This window comes from Ochotona princeps, chromosome 17, assembly GCF_030435755.1.
Source record: "Ochotona princeps isolate mOchPri1 chromosome 17, mOchPri1.hap1, whole genome shotgun sequence".
Taxonomy (NCBI): Eukaryota; Metazoa; Chordata; class Mammalia; order Lagomorpha; family Ochotonidae; genus Ochotona; species Ochotona princeps.
Genome location: NC_080848.1, coordinates 28,784,909 through 28,800,445, shown reverse-complemented (window position 1 = coordinate 28,800,445; position 15,537 = coordinate 28,784,909). Strand labels below are relative to the sequence as shown.

Here is a 15,537-nt window from a genome sequence, read left to right as displayed (position 1 = left end):
TTCACCTTGTGAGCCATGCTTTCCTGGTACAGAGGGGGAGATGACCCTGGTTACCTTTACTGATTGTGAGGTGGGAATGAGAACAGGCGGGGAATATCTTATCCCACTCTTTGCTTGCCCTCACAGGGCCCTGGCCTCCAGACAGTGAGGCCTAGCCCTGGCTCCTGTGTCGGTTCGCCCTGGCTTTGTCTGGGACCTGGCCGTCACAAGCCAGGGGTGCTGTGACTGACGCCCTATCCAGGCTGCCCAAACTCATTCTTTCCTCATCTCACGCTAGCTGGCCTGCAAAAAGGAGCTTTTTATGTGGAAATTTTTAGTTTCAGTGTGTGGCAGAGGCCTGGGTCCTGGTACTATCTGCCAAGGTCTAGGCCCTGCCTCCTTCGATGTTCAATGGTTGCTCTGGGGGTACAGAGAAAGGTTGCAGAGGCTGATGAGGAGGTGGCAGCGGTTTCCAGTGCAGCCTCCTGAGCTGTGCATAGAGTGTGCAGATTTGTCACTCCGCATGCCTCGGCTTTGCTTCTGGGAAGCTATGTGCACAACAGCGTTCTGGGAATGGTTGCTCCTCATGCAGAATTGTCAGCAGGGCTTCACATCTGATTGATGGGTGTGTAGCTGGTGAGCAGCTCCTGGCTTTAATTTCTCGGAGTGTGTTCTATTTGCTCTTAAGTTGCTAGTGATCTATTAAGTGACTGGGGAATGCTTCATGAATGTGCTTATCTCTTGACTTTCCTGTACTAGATTTCCCCATCCAGGGCAGGCAGATGTCCCATGGAAAATGGTCACCCAAGTCCCTGCCTTGCAGAGCAGCGGAGCCTGTGTGCTGAGAAGCAGAGGGTCTCCTGAGTGCCACCCTGGCCCTAGTTTTGCTTCCTGTAAACTTACCTGCTCTCCTCTGCCTGGCTGGGTTGTAGCCCTAGCCTTGCAAGCTTAGGGAGAGCCTTTGTGGTGGAAAGCTAGGGAACTTTGTCTTCAGATGTGGTCTCTGCCCATGACTGCCACGCATGCTCAGACTCCTGGCAGGAGCATAGGGTTTTGACCTTGGAGTCAAGGCTCTGGAAGGGTCTTTGGATGAACTCCCTTGTTGCCACAGCTCCTGGCTGCAGGGATGTCTCTCCCCTACTCCTGCAGAGTACAGGAGGGGAGGGAAGGGTTGAAGAGCTGGTCCTTCATTAGGAGGAGGAAGAGGGAGACCAGTTCTTAGTCTTCACAGTCTGGCCTTCCTGTGTGGTGGTTCTTCCTGGGTCTCCCAGGGGGTTGTGGAAACCATGTGGATAGTATTAAGTGTGGACTCTCTCTCTCTCATTTATTTCCCCCAAAGATTTGTTTTCAAAGGCAGAGTTACAGAAAGACAGAGAAGACAGAGATCTTCCATTTGCTGGCTCACTCCCTAAGTCGCTGCACTGTGCCAGGCTGAAGCTGGCATCTGGGTACTTCATTTCTGTCTCCAATGTGGGTGCAGGGTACAATATACTTGGATCACCTTCCACTACTTTCCCAGGACATTAACAGGGAGCTAGATGGGAAGTGAGACAGCTGGGATTCCAACTGATGCCCATGTGGGGTGCTGGCATTGGAGGTGCTGCTGCTGATGGGCTCTTGTGGCTGGGGTGCTCCTGGCTACACCTGTGACTCCTGCCTGGGGCTCACTCACCACAGCAATAGGGCACCCACCTCTGTGAATCCACTTTTCTTTCTGGAGGGGTGGGCTGCAGAGCCTCTCGCTGCTTTCCCTGCTGCCTCATATTTGTGTAGTACCTACTGTTCCTTGGCTCAGGGAGTGGGGGAGGTTGTCTCTGGAGCTGCAAGGAAAGAAGCCATTGCATGGTCTTTGAGCTCCTTGACCTGTATGTTTGTTTTTCACCTGTCTTTTCAAACACAGGGTGCTGGTTGCACCCTCCTCAGATTGTTGGGAGCAGCCCTGGGCTGTGCAGATGACGGGGTGTGGGGCAGGGAAGAGGAGCTCCGTGTAGCAGTCCTGGAGACCCTGCCAGCTCCCAGACCTGTGCCAGTGGGAACAGTAAGCTCCACTGAAGGTGGAGAAGCCACCCCTCTTGGCTTTTCAGTGCCAGAGCTGTAGGGGCAGAGCCATCCTGTGCTGTAAATCTGCCCCAAATCTGTGCCCTTTGTTTTGCACAAGTCACCACAGCAGTTTCCATTTCCTCCCAAGGGACTTGCTCCAGCCAAATCATCTTTGGCCATTCCCCCGGGATGGTCATGGTGTCCCAGGACCTTTAACAGCTGTTTCCTTTTGACAGCCTGACACGTGGCCCCATTATCCTGTCCACAGGGCTGGGATCTGGCTTTGGTAAAGGAGCCTAATCCAGGAGGGAGCTGGCACTGTCATTGTCACAAAGTTGAGAGTCAGTTTGAGTGCTTGTGATACTATCTTGGAGTTCTTCCAGTTTACAGACCCTTGCGTCCAAGCTACCCGATTTCTTCATCCCGGGGTGATGGAGAGGCTGTATGTCTGTCTGTGCATAAGGGCCCCAGGAGAAGCGGGATCTGTAGAGCAGCCACGTGGGGGAAAATCTGTACTCCTGTAGTTTTCCTATCTTCTAAGCACTCCCCTGCATCCCTGCTTCTCCTGGTTGTCTGAAGACCTAGGAGAAGGGGATGTGGTTCAGGTGAGGGCCTGAGTCTGGCACTCTGTCTGCCATGGTGGGTGGGAGCTGCAGCAGGTGCCCCATAGCTGGGACACCCCACTTTTGGACACTCCTAACAGACAGGAGGGTAGGGTCAGCAGGGCAGGCTCAGGAATGACCACCAGCTTCCAGGATTAAGCCCAAGGCAGCCTGGGCAGAAAGAGTCATGGAACAAGGGTAGTCATAGAACACAGGCGGGACAGTGTTGCCCCTAGGGCCTGGCAACCAGCTCTCTTCAGTCTCCTTGCCAATTGTAGCTGCAGCCTGCCCATCTCCGCTCTTCCTCACCACCTCCAGTACCCCAAGTTTCCCTCTTTTGCCGCTCCCTCTCTTCAGAATAAGATTCCAGCAGTGTAAGTGAAGGTTAGGTGTGTCATCCTGTGACAGGACACAGAAGTGACTGGCGTGGGGTCTGCTTTTTTTTCTGGAGGCAGGAAGGAACTGGCCATCATAGATGACTCTGCGTGTGTATGTGTGTGTGTGTGTGCATGTGCAAGTGGGTGTGTGTGACTGTGTGTGGGTGTTGTGAGTGTGTGCACTGCAGAACTGGTCATCTTCATTGGCTTTAAGGACCAGGACTGCCAGGTTGCTGGGGATGGTGGACCAGCGTATAATCTCAGACCTGGTAAGTGCAACTCTTGCGCAGGCCAATTTGGCACAACCTGGGAGTGTGGGCTGCAGATCAGCTCCTGCCTGGTGCTGTCCGTGAGCCCCTCCTGCTCAAGCCATGGTTTTACACATATCACCAGCCTGCCTGCCTGCCTGCTGTCCCACCCTGTAGGCTTGGGGTATTCTCCCCATCTTCTTTGTCTGCTTTTTGGAGCGTTAGGATGCAAGTCCAAATGCAGCTTCTTCAGGGGGAACATTCAGGTCCTATTCTGTGCACTCTGAGCTCCAGGCACCTTTTCACTTTTGCACTTACTGAAGTTATCATCTCCCTCCACCTTCTCTCTGCCTAATTCCTTTCTGCCTCTTTCCCAGATAGCCATTCTTGTTTGTGTGTTTCCAGACTTTCCTTCTGCACGTAATCTCAAGCCCCCCATCTACGCACAAAAAGTAGCTTATTGTAATAACATTTCTTGCACCTTGTTTTGTAAACTCAGTAGATCTTCCATTCATAGAAAATGACCTTCTTCCTTCCCACCCTGTAAACCTGGAATGGAATTTTACCCTGTTTGTCCCATTGACTGTTTGGCCAATCCTTACTGAAGGATTGTCGTTTTGTCTTGGGCATCTGTCTACTCAAAGCGTGCTGTAATTGTGAAGACACCGCCATTACCCTTTGTCAGCACCACACCAGTGTGCACCACACCATGGCTACAGCCTGAGCAATAAGATGGGCAAGCACACACCTAGGGTTTCTGCCATTTCGACAGGTAAAAAGTGGATCTCCCTCTTGGTTTTCATTTCTTCTCGAAGCTCAGAGTCCTTGGATGTGTGTCCCTTCTCCCGTGAATTGCTGCTCTTGTCCTTGGCTCATTTCCCTCCTGGATGTTTGCGCTCATCAACCTGCGGGACTGGAGCTGCACAGGCTGCCCGACTGTGTCATCCTTTCTCACCTGTGGCATTGGATTCTGTAGTTCCCACACAGCATTTGTGATTGGATCAGTGTTTCCTGAAGGATTCTAGATTTGAAGTAATTGGGAGCCTGTTTTCCATTCCTTACTTACAAGGCTGATTTTCTTCTATTTCTTTTCTACGGATTTAATGGTATATTTAAATCACTGATCCCTTTGAACTTTTTTTTTTAAAGATTTCTTTATTTATTTTATCACAAAGTCAGATATACAGAGAGGAGGACGGACAGAGAGGAAGATCTTCCGTCCGATGATTCACTCCCCAAGTGAGTGCAACGGCCGCTGCTATGCCGAGCCGAAGCCGGGAACCAGGAACCTCTTCCAGGTCTCCCACACGGGTGCAGGGTCCCAATGCATTGGGCTGTCCTCCACTGCTTTCCCAGGCCACGAGCAGGGAGCTGGATGGGAAGTGTAGCAACCGGGATTAGAACCGGCATCCATATGGGATCCCGGGGCTTTCAAGGCGAGGACTTTAGCCGCTAGGCCACGCTGCCGGGCCCCCGTTTGAACTTTATTCTGGCATCTGATATGAGGTGAGAACCCTGCCGGGCCCCCGTTTGAACTTTATTCTGGCATCTGATATGAGGTGAGAACCCAACTTCTTTTTCTGTGCTATTTATTTATTTTTGTTGTCCAGCAGCAGCCACTGCATAGTCCTCTCCTTCCTGTGTCTGGGTGCTTGACCTCTGCATGCCCGTGTGTTGGTGTCTCTTTTCACGTGCCAATGCCATGGCCGTTGAGACTTCAGAAAGGTTTCTCTTGCTCCTCTCAGTCTTCTTGGCTTATCTTGTTTATTTATATAATAGGAACTTTAGAATCAGTTTGTGGTGGAGAGAAAGAAACCTAGTGTCCTTTTGATTGAAATTGCTTTCCATTGTCATTGATCTCGGGAGGATGGTTAGGAGCTCCTTTGCTGAAATCCCCTTATCTTCAAAGCATGTTCGAGTTTCCTTCCTACTTCCTAGGATTTTGCCTGCATCTCAGTTTCTGGATTACTCTGTTCCGTCTGCACTGGAGAGTCAACTCTTGTGTCCACTGTGTGCTCCTGTGGTGGGCAGGGTGGTTGTGGACAGAGAAGATGCTGATGTCCCCTCGTATTCATGCTGTTTGTTAACTTACCAGGGGTTGGGGACACAGAGCTGTTTATTCTCCACCAGTCCTCTTCTGCTCCCTCACTGACCAGGCCCTATCCATGTACCAAGACCTGGCTTGGTGGTTTGAGAGCAACAGGAGCCCACAGAACTCCACACTGGGACATTCTGTCCTCTGCTGGGTGGATGAGAACTCAGTGTTGGAAATGCTCCCTGATCTGGCTCTACATCAGATCTGCTGCTTGATATGGGGCAGATTCCTTCACTCTCCTGACCCCGAGTACCCTACTAATGATGTCTGCTTTATGAAGATGCTGTAAAGATCAATTTTTCAAGGGATGTAAAGTGAAGGGCCTGGCACATGGCACAAGCTGGGTGCACACTGGCTAGTATCACTGCTGTTGTAAGAGAAGACAAGAAGGCTCCAGGCTCTAGGTGTGACCTAAGGGTTGCTGTCCTGGCAGGAAGGCCCAAGGCCCTGCCTGGACAAGGCCTTTTGAGAAGATTGGAACCGACTGTCTCAGTTCTGGTTTGGCTCTTCCTTGGGCAGTCCTCTCTAGGTCTCTGTTTTTTTTTTCTTTCCTTAATATTTCAGCTGCAATTTCTCTCTGTTCTACTCCATCTGCAGGGATAGGGAGAGGAAGGGAATCTTAGAGGGTAAAGCAATGATACAGGTCAATCTGTTGTTAACATAGGATACAATGGACAGCTTACCATTAATTTCCACCCCAAGTTGCTGAGAACCTGTGAGTTCTGCCCTGAACTCTGTCTGCAGCCAGCTGAGTGTCCTTGGATAAGTAAGTCACATGTCCATCATGGGCCTTCAGTTCCCCGTCTGGACTTGGGTGATCTTTAAGAGCTGCTCCTCCATGTGACTCCCAGAAGAGGGAAATCTGGGCCTCCATGGCTAAGCATGCTCTGGCGTTCTCTGGAAGAGATGGATGTCTGGTGCTATTGCGATTGTTAAAATAAAACAGGCTTCGGAACTGGGGCCAGAACATAATGAATCCCATTTCTATGAAACAATGATGATGACGGGACCAGTCGTGTAGTGAGGATGTTGATGTGGCTGGCCCATTTGGCCCAGCATCTTTGGCCGTGCAAATAAATGTGAGATTGGCGAAGCTGCTTCATGTGGCGCCTAAGGAACTTCCAAACAAAGCCAGATACCTGAGTCACTGAGGCTCGTTTTTTTGTTTGTTTTTGTTTTTTGTTTTGTTTTTTTTTTTTTTTTTTTTGAGGCTCAAGTTTTTATTTGCATTGGTTCCATAGGAGCGGGGATTGGGAGGACTTTCTTCTAGACACTTGTCCATGTTCCAGACTATTGAGAGTCTGAAATCTGGGACCACTTAGTCTAAGGCCTTCCCAATGCTGGAGGAGAAACACTTGCTCAAGTTGTGCAGCTGGTGAGCAGAGGTCTGCTGAGGTTTCTGGCCCTTCATGACGTCTTTGTGGCTGGCCTTGCACTCCTCTGGTCGGGTAGTTGCTCTTTTCCCGGGCTGCCTGGCCAGCAGTGTATCACAGCAGCAGTGAGGGTGCTGCCAGTGGTCCCATGAACCCTGCACAGCTGCCCTGGGGCAGGAGAAAGAATACTGTGTTCACTGTTTTGGGTTCAGTCATCTGTCAGCTCTGCTGTCTCTGTGCCCCCTTTGTGTGGGTTCTTGGGAGAGTCAGAACTGCCAGGGGCTGTACCTGCATGCGGGGAGCAGGGACATACAGGTGTTCATACAGAGGGGAGTTTGAGCCACATCTGAGTTCCATTTTCAACCTGACAAAATGTCTTCAAGACAACCTGTGAGCAGAGAGAAGCCTGAACAGTGAGGGACTTGCAGGCATCCCCACTGAGTCTGTGGTCCTGGTCCGGAGAAGCCCAGCCTTGTCTTTGCTAGAATCTGTGTCAGGGCAGATGAGTTCAGAGGGCAAAGGAACCAAAGGCCCGGCCCTTTCTCTTGAGAAATTTATAGATTTACTGCGGGATGAGGGGCAGGAAGCCCAATGGAAGCAGCCCGGCAGCCAAGCAGAGCAGTAGCCAAGAGGAAGTTCTAGAACTGAAGTTCTAGTGGTTCCAGGGCTTCCCAGATGGTGGGCCTTGAAGACAGATATGACAAAAAAGGAGGACTGAACTCTGGTTGGCATTCCCAGAGATGTCCTGCTGCCTCCTGGTCTTGAGGGAGATTGAGGGTCCTTTGTAGGCTCCTGTGCTTCATGCCAGTGCTGTGTGACAGAGAGCTACAGGGACTAAGGAGTGGTTCCCAAGACTCAGCCTCTGTATCCACAAGAGCACCCCCCGCCCCCTGCCAGGCTACTGGGCAGAGTTATACCTGAGGCCTCCCTGTAGGGCATTTCTGTTCCCTAGGCTCATTCTGTTTTTGGTCTGGCAGGCACTCAAGTGGACAGTGGGTCCTCCTTAGAGGGACCTGGTTTGGGGTTTGGAAAACTCTAAACTTTCTCAGAAGGGTCCAGAAGTTACCTCTGACAGAGGCAGGAGTGGCCAGGGCAAGGGGCAGAAAGGCAGGCTGATGCTAGGTAGGGCCACCTAACCAAATTCAGAAGCCCAGGGCAGCCCAGAGCTCCTGAGGTAGTCACTTCCTTAGCTGAGGGTGCTTTCTGGATTGTTCCAATGCCTCAGAGAGGTGAGGGGAGCAGAGCCTCCCCATACCAGGACTGCAGCCCAAGCTTGCCTTTGAAGAGCCTCACTTGACCTTTCTCTTGGCACCCTGGTCACTAACGGGTTAAACTTTGTACCCAGTGTCAGCACCAGGCTGGGTCCCAGGGAACCTGGCAGGGCGGGAGCCAGCAGGGCCATCCTTAGCAAGTGACACTTCTAGGCAGAGAGAAAGGCACTCAGAGGGTAGAACAGGACCTGAGGCCAGCTCAGGTAGAGACAGAAACCGAAGGGTTAACAAAGGCAGCAGTGCTGATAAAATACCCGAAATTCCTAGTCCTGCCTCCAATGGGGAGGGTGTCTGGCAAATATCAACGATAAAAAATGCATTTTAATGGTACTCGATGCCGCTGCTACTGTGGGGCACAGCCAGATGAAGCAGCAATAGGCTTGAAGCTGCAACTCCCAGGGCTTGCAGCCAAGCCTCCTGGGCTCTTGGCTGAGCTTTGTCCAGCCTGGCAACCTCTCCTCACCAGTCCATGGCGTTCACAAGGGACCCCTGGCCACCTCTGTCTATATTTTAGGAATTTTGCTCATCCTTTACCCTGGGGGCTGATCGCTTGACCTCTGGTCCTCAGGAAGGTTTTTTCCAGGCTGGGAGCTGGCTTGGGCACATCCACAGCCCTGTGGGCCTCTGTGAACATTAACAAATGCAGGAGCAGTGAAGGAGAGGGTGCCTGGAAGGCAGTGGGCATTAAGTCCCTTTCCTGGCTTCTCCATGCTTACTAGCCATTTAGTACTGTGGGCTGTGAACTGCTTCTGTTGTTACAATAGGCTGCATACTTCTAGGAAGGACCCTGCTAAGACAGGTAGGGAAGGCCTGGTGCAATAGCCTAGTAGCCAAAGTCCTTGCCTTGCATGTGCTGGGATCCCATATGGGTGCTTGTTTGTGTCCCAGTGGCCCCGCTGCCCATCCAGGTCCCTGCTTGTAGCCTGGGAAAGTAGTCAAGGATGCCCAAGCCTTGAGACCTTGTACCCACATAAGCTTCTGACTCTTGGCTCCTGGCTTCAGATAGGCCCAGCTATGGCTGTTGCGATCACCTGGGGAGTGAATTAGCAGAAGAAGGATATCCTTCTCTGTCTCCTCTTCTCTGTATGTCTGCCTTTCCAGTAAAAATAAATTAAAAAAAATCTTTTTTAAAAAAAGGAGAGAGATTGGCAGGGAAGCAGATGTTAGCGCAGGGGCAGAGAGGCTGAGTTGGGAGCTTTAGAGCTTTTCTGGACTCAGTCCTGTTAGTCAGGCCTGGAGCCTGGAGCCAGCCCAGGGCCAGCTACACATGGCCAAGAAGCAGAGAACAGGGACCTGGAGCTCACAGTGAGACCTTTGTGTTTCAGATCATCCTCAACTCCATGCACAAGTACCAGCCGCGGCTCCACATTGTCAAGGCCGACGAGAACAATGCCTTCGGCTCCAAAAACACGGCTTTCTGCACCCACGTGTTCCCAGAGACCTCCTTCATCTCTGTGACCTCCTACCAGAATCACAAGGTACATTGCCTCTGCAGCGCCCACCACTATCACCCTGGGCAGTGCTGCTGCCATAGCAGAGAAAGCTCAGCAAGGCTGGGCGGGCCCCGTGCAAGGACTTCCAAAACCCACAGTGTTCCTCAGAGCCCTGTGCACATCCAGTGGGGACCGGGAAAGGGCCCAGACACGAAGCTGCAGCACCATGTAAGGGCGCCCCTGTACTTGGGGCATGGGCGCAGTTGGGGATATAGGAGCTGTGAGCGTGAAGCCTGCCTTGTGGTTTGGATTAGGACTTCTTGTTGCATAGTCTCATCTGAAGGTAGGCTTCGAGGTTCTGGTTCTGCAGGGAAAGGGAAGGAAGATTTGGGGGAGCCTCTGTCAGCTGTGTGGGTGCATGGGGACTGAGTGGTGTGCGGGCCCCGCCCAGGTTAGGGTCTCAGGTGCTTGGGATGTCCCCGCTTATACCCTCTCCATGGCTCACCCTTCACTCACTGCCTGTGTGGCTTTGTCCATGCCACGCTTCCTAGGGTACTGTCCATGTTATGCACAGAGACTGACTGGGTGATTTTTTTGACAGGAGAGTGGCAGGGTCCAGTTTGCATTTAGCATTGTGCCATTGAACCTGATGTGGCAGTTATTCTGGACAGGGCTGAGTCCAGGAAGGTCTCGGGGAAGCCAGAGACTGAAGCAGGTAGTGCAGTGGATTGGAGAGCAGGACAAAGAATCAGGGTCTAGAACAGAGAGAATGGAGAAACTGATGAGCCAGGAGCAGGCCAAGTGGGCACGGCAAGGCCGGTAAGGCTCTGGGTTGCCTCTCAGCCACCCTACTCTGTGTCTTCCTCCTGCAGATTACACAGCTGAAAATTGAAAACAACCCTTTTGCCAAGGGGTTCCGGGGCAGTGATGACAGTGATCTGCGTGTGGCCAGGCTGCAGAGGTGAGGCTGCCCAGCCCAGGGTGGGGGCCAGGCTGGGTTAAGGCATGTGGACTTGGTGACCCCCACAGCCCCTTCCCTCTCTGACTCTCCAACTATCCTCCTTGACTACAGCAAAGAGTACCCCGTGATTTCCAAAAGCATCATGCGGCAGAGGCTTGTCTCCAGCCAGCTGGCAGCCAAGCCCGACGTGAGCCCCCTGCAGAGTGCCCACCAGGCGCTGCAGCACTACCAGTATGAGAACGGGGCCCACATGCAGTTCGCCGCGGCTGAGCCACAGGACCTTCCTCTCAACACCTTCCCCACCCAGAGGGACTCCAGCCTCTTCTACCACTGCCTGAAGAGACGAGGTAGCTCACTGTGGTCTGCAGACCCTGGAGGGACAGAGTGGGTGAAGCTTTCCCCACACCGCTCCCCACAACAGACACATGCATACACACACGTGTGTGCACACACCTGCATATATACCCACTGTCACACAGCCTGCACACAAAATCACACACATATTCTCACACACATCTACTCACCCCCCTCACATGCATACATACAACCATGAGAGTTCTCATACATAGGTACCCAAAGCCCTCACATGCACACATCCACACACACACATGCAGACACATACTGTCACAAACACATGCACACATACATTCTCACACACACGCATTTTTACACCCACTCCCATGCACACATACCCACTGTCCCACAGACATTCTCACATGCACATACTCTCTGACATGCAGACACACCCACTGTCACTCGCACACATTCTCGCACATGCACTCACACACACCCACTCACATATCTACCGTCACACATGGGCACGTACATTCACGTTCACAGGCACACAGTTACTTGTGTGACCTATGAAAGTCAACCTGAAGGATTGGGATTGGAGCCAGGCTCCAGGCAGACTTTCCCAGTGCAGGGAAGCCGATTTTCATCTTGAATGAAATCTTCACAGGCAGCCTGTGGTCTCGGTGTTCCCAGACCCTGTCCTTCCTACCCTGTTGCAGGTGTGGCTTGGTGGTCACTGCCCTGAGAGCCTCTCTGGGCTAGGTGAAAAGACACAGAGGCAGCCAGGCTAGCAGTGAGGGGAGGCTGAGGGCCTACAGTGTGAAGTCTTGAGGGTTGGGGCTGTCATTTACCTAAGCCTCTGAGTTCCGGGGATGTGCACAGGCTACTTGTGAGTTGAAATGAGCTATTGTGGACAGAGCAGGAGCCCAGGAAATGGCAGTGGCACTGTTCAGGCTGGACTTCTTTGTAGTGGGAACCCTGAGCTGGGAACCAGAACACCAGCGCTGTGCTGTGGCACTGGGTCTTGGTTGTCGGTGGGTGGAGCTAACATGGTGAGTGTTACTCCACCAGAGACCTCACCAGACTCCTGAAATTCTTTTGGGAATAAGTCTAGGACTTTTGCTTGTAATCTGGAATGTTCTCTCAGCCATGTCCCCAGGGGCCAACTGGGATGAATTCTGGGTATCCCCTGTGCAAGTCTCTAATAAGCTTCGTGACTGGAGCAAGTTGGCAAACTGGGACGCTTGTGCCCAATGGATGTGCTGCCTATACAAAATGTTTTCTCACAGTTTTGAGACAGTGGAGAAAAAGATCAAAATGAGAATGCCCCATGATATGTGAGTGACATGGGAAGTTTGAAATTTAGTCCCTGGACCTAAAGTTTTGTTGGCACATGGCCATCCTCTTTTATGTTCACACTGTCCATGGCTGTGGCTGGGAGCCAACCTCAGGGTTGAGGACTTGTGGCAGATGCTGTGTGGTCAGAAGCCTAAACTGTTTCCTCGCCAGCCCTTCATGGAAAATATTTGCTTATTACTAACGTAGAGTCATTGGGCCACCTGCCAAGTCCCAAGATCTTAGTGCAGGGAGAAAAGAGGACTTTGTTTTAGGGGCGAATTGGAAGGAGTAGGGGGAGAAGAGGCAGCTGCCCCGGGGCAGGGAAGATGCTTCCAGAGAGGGATCTCAACAGACATGACTATGACCGCAGGCCTGCATAGGGAGAGGCCGCCCCCAGCCTGCCCTGCCCTGCCCTGTGCACACACCCAGAAGAAGCAGAAAGAGGTTGGCCAAGATAAGCTGTGGATAAGTGTGCTTACATTTGTTGAGTTGGTCACCACCCAAGCCCTCAGGCCTGGATGGTCTCAGGATCCCTGGGGAGGACAGGCCACTCAAGCGAATGAAGATGGCTGGACGACTCACAGGACATCCGTGTCATGGTCGCCAACACAACAGCTGAGCCTGAAAACCCAAGTCAGTCTCATGATGGGCTCCATCTCCTAATTCTGTGGATACCAGGAGGTCGCAGAGTCTGTGTGCCAATAGCCTGGTGGGGCTTTTCTGAACAGAAGGGTGAACTCTCCTCTGCATGCCTGGGAGGCTGCTCTTTGGTAGCCGAGACCTGAGGCAGAAACAGGGAAAACTTGGTGGCCCTCATTTTTCCAGCGAGTTCCGACAGATGCAGCCTCTGAGCCTGGCTGGGCCTGACAAGCGCTGCCTCCACTTTACTTGGCTAGGGCTGGCCAGGGAATGCCAGCTCACCTCAGGGTCAAAGGATGAAAGCCTGGCCCTGCATCTCCCTCAGTGTCCAGGGCTGTGACATCCTCCTCCATGGCCTCCAAGTAGGGGTCATAATCCAACCACTTTCTACCTGCTGTCAGCTTAGAGAAGCTGCAGGTGATGAAAATGATTGTGGCAGTGCTATGGGAACCCCCCCGGAGTGAGGGTGGGCACTGAGGGATGAGGAAAGAGGGGCTGAGTATGTTTCTGTCCTCCAGCAGACAGCGCCCGTCACCTGGATGTGCCCTGCAAGCGGTCCTATCTGGAAGCCCCCTCTTCAGTGGGGGAAGATCACTACTTCCGTTCTCCCCCTCCCTACGACCAACAGATGCTGAGCCCCTCCTACTGCGGCGAGGTGACCCCGAGAGAAGCATGCATGTACTCAGGTTCAGGGCCCGAGATCCCCGGGGTGTCCGGGGTGGACGACCTGGCCCCGCCCCCGCTGAGCTGTAACATGTGGACTTCGGTCTCACCGTACACCAGCTACAGCGTCCAGGCCATGGAGACTGTGCCCTACCAGCCCTTCCCCACGCACTTCACTGCCACCACCATGATGCCCCGGCTGCCGGCCATCTCAGCGCAGGGCTCCCAGCCGCCGGGAAACGCCCACTTCAGTGTCTACAACCAGCTGTCACAGTCTCAGGTGCGGGAGCGGGGCCCTGCCGCCTCATTCCCGCGTGAGCGGGGCCTCGCGGGCGCCATGTGCGAGCGCAAGCCACCCTCTCCACACGTGAATGCTGCCAGCGAGTTCCTGTACTCTCAGAGCTTCTCCTTGTCCCGCGAGGCCTCCCTACAGTACCATTCAGGAATGGGGACAGTCGAGAACTGGACTGATGGGTGACCCCCCATGTCTCCTCCTCCGTGCAACAGCCCCCCCGAACCTTGTCAATCCAGGACTGACTATGGGTGGCCTGTGCAAGCAGGAAACAGAGGAAGGTATTTCACAGTGTGTGTGTGAGTATGTGTGTGTGCGTGCATGTGTGTGCACCTCTGTCCATGCTCCTGGGCCGTCCATCTTCTGATGTACAGTTGAGGCCGTCCCAAGAAAAACAAAGCGAGCTAAGAAGCATGACTGTGGCTGCAGGCTCTGGGCCCAGCGCTACCTGACATATCTGGACGTGCGGGGGGTGGGGAGGGCAGAGGAGGTCCACAGGGGTCTGTTTAGAAGTTTCTAAAGCACAGTCGTGGATTTACTCAGGGCCAGGGGGCGGGGGTCTCTCCCCCAGGGAAGGCCCCTCGCTGCTGCAGTGGGAAGGCTTCGTCCATGTCTCGGAGGTGCAAGGGTGTGCATAAGGCATTTTTGGGCAGCGGGCAGTCCACTGCTGTGGCTTCTGGAGTGCCCCTCTGGGAGGGGTCCATGTAGGCTTTGAGAGGTGCTCTGTCAGTGTACGCCAGGCAATAGTTCTGGAGCACCAAGGGCAAGGCTGACTTTCAGGAAGGATTCCTGGTTCCTTGATGGGTTTTTGCTTTTTTTCTTTCTCCTCTCCTCTCCTCTCCTCTCCTCTTTGCTCCCCTCATTTCCTCCCCATCTCCCCTTCCTTCCTTCCTCCCTTCCTTCCTTCCTTCCTTCCTTCCTTCCTTCCTCATTCTCTCTTTTCTCCCTTCAATAGGAGGGAAAATGCAACCTGTAGCAACCCTGTCACTGCTCAGATTTTATCCTAACACCTTCCCTTTGGTTCCTGGCCCACAGCCCTCCCGTCCCGTGCCCCCCTACAATCTTGTCTCTTTGGTGGACAAGGTGCCTCCCCTCTGGCACCATCTGCAGTCTCTAGGGGCTGGCATTTTCTGGAAGTCCCCCATGTGCCCTGGAGCCCACCCTGGAGCTGATGTCAGATATCTCCCGGGCCTGCCCCACCCCTGGGATGAGAAAAGCCCAACCCGTGATGAAAGAAGAGAGAATGGAGGAAAATTCATTTCTCCCAGAAAATTCAGTGAGTGTGTCAGGAACAAAGGTCTCTCCTCGCCAGTCCTCGGCCTCGCTCACTAGCCCTGAACATTGCCAGACTTGTCTGTGTGGCCAGTGTGGGCTCTGAGTCAAGTTTGGGAAGTCACTCAACTTTTTGCATGCCAAATAGCTATTTATATATTATATAAATGAATAAATAAATATATATCTATCTATCTCACAAATGCAGGCCACATGTCAAATTCCGCTTTGCTTTTTTACAAATGACCTGATAAACTTCATCAAAATGAAAATTGGAGGGGCTACTTGGAAAGACATCTATTTAAATTTTTATTACATGTCTGATGTTAAAAATTAAGAGTGGTTTAGATAAAACATTATATATATATATTATATAATACATAAACACACACATTCACTGCAGATAAAGCTTTATTAGGAAGCACGTTAGCTGACAGGTGATATGGATCGTGGGGAGTTTTGTGATCCAGCACAGGCGTTTTATCTTGCGTATCGGAACATAAAGCCGTTTTACAGCTGTGCAGTGTGTGGAGGCTCTTTATTCCCGACTCGTCATTGGGGGCTTGGCAGTGATACCTGCCTCTCCCTTTGCTTGTATTTTCCCTCAGTTAGGACCAGTGCAGCGACGACGGACAGTCCCTTGGCCCCCTTGCACTGCTC

The 15,537-nt window shown here is 52.6% G+C and overlaps 1 protein-coding gene across 2 annotated transcripts in view; it reads left to right on the top strand.

Moving 5' to 3' along the window:
- Positions 1-14,304, top strand: part of TBX4 (T-box transcription factor 4) — a 29,687-nt gene extending 15,383 nt beyond the window's left edge. Inside the window, exons 6-10 of one of the 2 annotated variants that reach the window (XM_058675930.1) lie at positions 9,311-9,463; positions 10,291-10,379; positions 10,491-10,726; positions 13,172-13,336; positions 13,434-13,636. In XM_058675930.1, coding sequence (XP_058531913.1) covers positions 9,311-9,463; positions 10,291-10,379; positions 10,491-10,726; positions 13,172-13,336; positions 13,434-13,504 — 714 coding nt within the window. In that variant the 3' untranslated portion in view covers positions 13,505-13,636. Of the gene's footprint in view, positions 1-9,310; positions 9,464-10,290; positions 10,380-10,490; positions 10,727-13,171 lie in introns of both variants that reach the window. The other variant, XM_004590954.2, reaches the window with a different exon arrangement.
- The last annotated feature ends 1,233 nt before the right edge of the window (positions 14,305-15,537 follow it).